The following is a 6,458-nucleotide window of genomic DNA, read 5'->3' as shown; positions in this document are numbered from 1 at the left end:
TTTTTTTTTTTTTTTTTTTTTTACAACCGTGTCATCCGTGTCTCTCTGTGTCTTTCGCGGCCTCGCGATGATGAATCTACGATAATCTAAAAATGCGACCGACGGGGACCTTCGTTTCTTCTTTCCTTTTCCTTTTTTCTTCGTCTCCGACTTCCTCGAGAATAAAGGATAGGAACTTCTCCAACGATTTTTGGAATATTTTTCTTTATCCGGGACGGCCGCGGAGAGAAGGGAATAAAGAGAATAGTCTGAATATTTTTTTAAGAAAGGGGAATAATTGATTAGCCTGAATTTTTAGTTTTCGAATGAATTTGATTTTCGAAAGTAAAAGTGGAGAAGTATTCTTGTAGACGGACAATTGAAAATAGAAGAAGAAATTTTGAAAGTGTCGCTTTAAGAAAGATTTAGATTTTAATTACTGGATTTATATTCGTGGATAAAAAGGGAGAAATAATTTTATCGGAAAGAGAACGTAGCGAAGAAGAAAAAAAAATTAATAGAAGTTACGGTGAAAGTAAAGCATTCTGGTAAAAGAAGAAGAAGAGGAAGAAGAAAGAAGGAAAAAGAAAGAATATCGAAGAATAAATAGATGGTTTGCACAAGAAAAGGTACGGAAATTCATTAATATGAAACGGTACGTGTTGAAGTGGCGAGAAGGTCGAGCCGTTTGGTATACACTCGAGGCAAAACTCGTATCCTTATTATCAGTGCTCGTTCGACGATCGAAGGGAAAGGATCTTGGAACGTGTTTTTCTACTGTCATCAGTCATCAGTCATCACTCGTCACTTTTCTTGCTCGGTTGCTCGGGTGTCCTTGCGGTAAATCATACTTCTTGCAGCAGCTCGTGCCTCGCGGTCTATTTAATCCCTCGATCGCCGTTAATAATAATTCCACTCTCGAAACATCTTTGTCTCTATTTCTACGTCTTCTACTATCAATGGTAATAGATTTTTCCGCTCACCTTGAACAAATCTCTAATCGAATTTCTCGAGAGAATTTATCAGATCGATAATCGTATTGTCTCTTGGCGCGATCCAAAGCGTTTCAAGAAAATATGTGTATATAGAAAAGAAAAGAAATTTCCTTTTATCGTATAAATAACTAAAATAATAAAATAGGAATGCATCCTCCGCTATAAATTGTGATAAGAAATGTTCGAAGAATGGTTGGATCGTAAAATACAAGGAAATAAAATATGGTAGAGGGATATAACGCGAAACAAGTCGATCGTGAAATCGAGTGTGAAACAAGCAGGAGAATGGGAATTGGAGTGCGGTTCCTTTTGAACTCTCGCACGGCAAAACAAACCATAAACCAGGACGTGCATTCACCTGCGGAGACGTGGTTGAGCAGGTGACACGTGCATGGGGGAATTAATAATTATTAGACGGGACTCCGTCATTTGCCTTCGCCTTATTCTCATACTTGCACTTATTCCTCTTTTTTTCTGCCTTTTACCCAGTTTCGTTTCACGTTTCGTGGCCCGAGCAGGACATTTTACGACGAAAATTACCTTGTACTACTACTACGCTGGATCACCGTTTAATATACCTACTGGTATAATACACGCCTCTCTAATTATCCCTTACCCCTCAAAGGAAATCAATTACATCTTAAGCGGAGTTTACGGTGCATAATTTCTACCTAATTTATTGCCTATCATTTTTATTTTTGTACCCTCCCACGTGAGTTATTGGAACGTTCCGATTACCGCGGAGTAGTAATTTTTTGTTCCTCTTCTTCTTCTTCTTTTTCTTCTTCTTCTTCTTCTTCTTCTTTTCCCATACAACGATTGAAAAAAAAAAAAAAGAAGAAATTATCGCGTATTCAATGACGAAAATTTTGGGAAAAATTTTCCGAGATCGATCCGGATGATTCGATAAGAAGTAATCGTGTCGATTTTTCAATTTTTCAATCGAACGAATTTTTCTATGCTAACGACGAACGACGAAACGTAGGTTCTTCGTCATTTGCAGGTAAAACCAGTTCCGGATCCGATTGCGACAGCGAGCCCGGGATCCCATTGAAGAGGAAGCAGCGTAGAAGCAGAACCACGTTCACCGCCCACCAACTGGACGAATTGGAACGCGCTTTCGAGAGGACCCAATACCCGGACATCTACACGAGAGAGGAGTTGGCGCAGAGGACGAAATTAACCGAGGCGAGGATCCAAGTGTGGTTCAGCAATAGAAGAGCGAGGCTGAGAAAGCAGTTGTCTTCGACCACTTCCGGCGGTTACGTCAGCTCTGTCGCGTATCCCGCAGCTTCCTACGTCCTCCATCCCCCCGCCGCTCCCCATCCACACGCCGCCACCGCCGTTCCACCGAGTCATCCGCATCCTCATCCCCATGGACAGAGTCTGCCCGATACCACCTTCTCCTCGAGTCAAGGTAAGCAGGATTAATGTAACGTTTAATCCTTCCATTCGTTTCGTTTCATTCCGCTTTTTTTCCCATTTTATTGTCCAGCTAATGCTCGCTTCTCCGTCGAGAAGATCGAGAAGCGAGTTTATCTTGCGGAAAAAAAGGAAAAAATGTTAAAAATTGCCACGTAACGCTTTACCTAATGACGTACTTATGTAATTTTATATACGACGTAGCTGGATTCATTAGGAATCTAATGACGCCACAGATGTTGGTATACGAAAGAGAGAAAGAGAAAAAAAAACATCAGAATAGAGAATCGTTTGCCGAGGTTTCGATACGTGTTTCTAATTAAGAACGCACGAGTTTTTCCTCGCGTCTACGATATATAATTTCTATCTATCCACGTCGCACCCCTTACCATCCCCTTTCTCAATTATACAGAAACTCGCGTGTAACTTAAATCCCTCTTGTTTCACTCGATCAAGATCCAAATCGATCTTCTTCCACCAGTTCCAGAACTGTACTCCTCGCACCACGGCACGATGTCCCACCAGCTGACGCCAGATTCGACCCGGCTCCCTTCATCCGTCGGCTCGACGCCGACTTACGGACTTCCGGCATCGGTGACCTATCCAAGCTCGCTGTTGCCGGCCACGTCGTCCACCAGCACCACCCACATGAACCACCAAGTGTCAGCAGCCGCTGCGGTGTCCTCGTCCACGTATCAACAGGCGAGCGGCCATCAACTTCCGCCAACCCCGAACTCGTTGGTCACGATGATGGGCCCGAATTCAGGCAATTCGAACCCTGCCTCCGACCAACTCACCTCCACGGATCTGCCGATCAACAACTCAGTGTCTCCCGCATCCCAGCAACAGCAGCAGCAAACTAGCCAACAAGGGGGGAGTTCGTCCCCGTCGTGGAATCTTCCCATTTCCGCAAGCGGAAGGGTTGGACTTCCGAGCCCCCCGCCGGCCCTTCAACAACCTCACGCGCACACCGCGCATCCCCATCAAGCTTTCGCGACCCATTACGGAGCTCAAGGCTTCCAACAACCACCCAGACCTGCTCCTCATCAACCTTTCTACAGCTGGTACTGAGACCAGGTTGGAAATACCCACAGAAGAAGAAGAATAACGCAGAAGAAATAACACAGTAAAATTAAGATAAAACTGAGACCAGTTTGGGAATATTCTCAGAAGAAGAAATAACACAGTAGAATCGAAATTAAACTGAGATCAATTTGGGAATATTTTCAGAAAGAGAAATAAAACAGTAGAATCGAGATAAAACTGAGACCAGTTTGAAAATACCCTCAGAAGAAGAAATAGTACAGTAGAATCGAGATAAAACTGAGACCAGTTTGGGAATACCCTCAGAAGAAGAAATAACACAGTAGAATCGAAATAAAACTGAGATCAATTTGGGAATACTTTCAGAAAAAAAATAACACAGTAGAATCGAGACAAAACTGAGATCAATTTGAAAATACCCTCAGAAGAAGAAATAGTACAGTAGAATCGAAATAAAACTGAGAGCAGTTTGGGAATATCCTTAGAAAGAGAAATAACACAGAGTTTGGGAATATCCTCAGAAAAAGAAATAACATAGTAGAATCGAGATAAAACTGAGATCAGCTTGAGAATACCCTCAGAAGAAGAAATAATACAGTAGAATCAAGATAACGTTGCTGGATGCTCTTCTAGAGTATACGATAAACGTGATTAATTTAGAAAGAAATTGTATACGATAGACGTGATTAATTGAGGAAGGAATTGTTCAATTGTTCTTGATGATGAGTAACGTGGTTGTTGGTTGATCGAGTGAAAGTGCCTGATAAAACTTTTAGAAAACGATTACGATACGAACGAGAGTATATATTCGGATCTTCTACAAGTGTAGAAGAAATAGTGTAGTTTAGAAATATTTAAATAAATCATAAGCATAAATGAAGAAAAGAAGAAAGGAAGGAAGGATTCTTTTTCGCTGTAAATAAATTAAATAGGCATTATTTAATTGTTTAATTTTAGTAGCGAAATTGAAATCGAGAAAGATGAAAGGAAATGTACAACTCTTTGATGACGGATCAAAAAATTATGGAATTGTGAAAGAAAAATTTCGTCCAAAATTGCACGAGCCCAAATATTTGAAGTGTTTCAATTATAAAGGGAAAAAGTAGATAAAATAATTATGTAAAAATAGGAAATTAGAATGAAAGAAAGATTAGACGATAAATTTTTTCGATAAAATAATTTGTCCTTTGGGGATTAATGAATCCAATCATTTATTTCTTTTTCTTTTATTTTTTTTTTAAAAGAAACGAAGCTACGATCGCTAGTAGACATCGAAAGACAGTTTGCGGGCGACTGTCTCGTAAATTTCTCTTGTAATTATTGTAAATCTTGCCTACTTGTATAAAAATAAATCTAACATAGTTAGTTTATCGTCGGTTTTCGGGTTATCGTTTTAAGAGTCAATTATCATTTTACCCTAATGCGTATACAGTTCAACCAAAAATTGTATTTAATAGTGTAAATAAGTGGTAGTTCCTAGCCTTGCGATTACGAATTTTATTGGAAGAATTTTTTATTTTTTCGTATGAGAAAAAGCGAGGAACCAACTAAATTGTTCATTGTTCAATGATTTTATTTCTTTAACATGAATGAATGCTAAGATGTGAATGAGGATAGAAGACTGATTGTTGTGAATGATATTTTGCGATAGGGGGAGAATTATCATTTAAATTTTTACCAAGTATTGCTGTAAAGTATTACTAAATCATATGTACAATATATTATTAAACGTATATGATATTTTGAAGAGAAAAATAAATAACTAAATAAATAATCTGTAGAAAATATAAAACTATGCTAAATGAATAAATAAATGAATAAATTTAATATTTTGTATGTAAAAGATGATAAAAACAAGGGAGGCAAATAGCAAGGCAAGGATGGAGATAGGATAAAAATGAAGAAATTAGCGCCATCTCCAGAGTGCTGCGGATGAAATAAATATTGACAAAGAGAGTAAACGGTGGGGAAAGGATAGAAATAGAGAGGAATTGATCGTCAGTGCCACCTATTAGATATCAAAGATATCATTTTTTTAAAAACAGAGTAAGAATTAAAAATCAGTACCATCTCTTGAATATTTCTGAAAAGATTTAATACCGTAAAAAATAAAATAGCAAAATATGAATAGACAAAAAATTTAGAAGATAAGATAAGGATAAGTATCGATAAGGATAAGTAAATATAGTAAAATTTGATCAAAAAATATATATATTTCGAAAATTCCATGAATTCGATGTCATTTCAAGAATTTTCTCAAAATCAACAATAAAAAAATATAAATAAATATTGAAAATGTAAATAAACAAATCTTTGTTTGTAAACGAATATAAATTTTAAGATCCGAGCCTAAAATTTTTTAGAAATTTTTAGAAATTCTAGAAATTTGACGTCATTTCTAAGAATTTCAGAAATTCCAGGAATTTAGCCTTATTTTCAAGAATTTTAGAAAAATTCCAAAAATTTGACATCATTTCCAAGAACTCTTCAAATCTTTCAATTGGAACATAGAATTGATATATGCGCGAAATTTTTCTTAGAATTTAATATACTTACTTTTTATACTTATCTTTTTAGGTATTGTACTTACAAAAGAAAAAAAAAAAAACATTTTTTCATTATTTTAATATTAATAAAATTTAACATACTTATTATTAATAAACTCAATCCTTTAATATATAATATAAAAATGTATAGATATATATTCTTATATAAATTAATTTGTTTTTTTTTAAATATTTTATAATTTTAATAGAATAGAAATATAAAAAATATATACATATGCCTGGAATATATTAATTGAGACACATTGATTAAAATATTTTTTTCTTTTCCAATGTTGAAAACATCAATTGCAAATCTAATCCTTTTCTCGCTCTTTTAATATTTCTTTTCATATCAAATCATGTTTCGATTTTTTTAATACTTTTTCACAACATTAAGAAATTTTTTATAACAAAAATTATAAAGAATTATTTTTTTTATCTTTTATAAATTTTTTTGAAAATGACATTTCGT

At 35.9% G+C, this 6,458-nt stretch overlaps 1 protein-coding gene across 1 annotated transcript in view; it reads left to right on the top strand.

The window, feature by feature from the left end:
- The window catches only part of LOC102681147 (protein gooseberry-like), a 15,104-nt gene extending 11,637 nt beyond the window's left edge, over nucleotides 1–3,467 (top strand). Inside the window, exons 4-5 of the mRNA XM_006610888.2 lie at nucleotides 1,978–2,391; nucleotides 2,878–3,467. Of these exons, the coding sequence (XP_006610951.1) occupies nucleotides 1,978–2,391; nucleotides 2,878–3,467 (1,004 nt within the window). The remainder of the gene's footprint in view (nucleotides 1–1,977; nucleotides 2,392–2,877) is intronic.
- Nucleotides 3,468–6,458: the final 2,991 nt, after the last annotated feature.

This window comes from Apis dorsata, unplaced genomic scaffold, assembly GCF_000469605.1.
Source record: "Apis dorsata unplaced genomic scaffold, Apis dorsata 1.3 scaffold_82, whole genome shotgun sequence".
Classification (NCBI taxonomy): domain Eukaryota; kingdom Metazoa; phylum Arthropoda; class Insecta; order Hymenoptera; family Apidae; genus Apis; species Apis dorsata.
The sequence above is the reverse complement of the archived record's forward strand: the minus strand, read 5'-3'. Positions and strand labels throughout refer to the sequence as shown.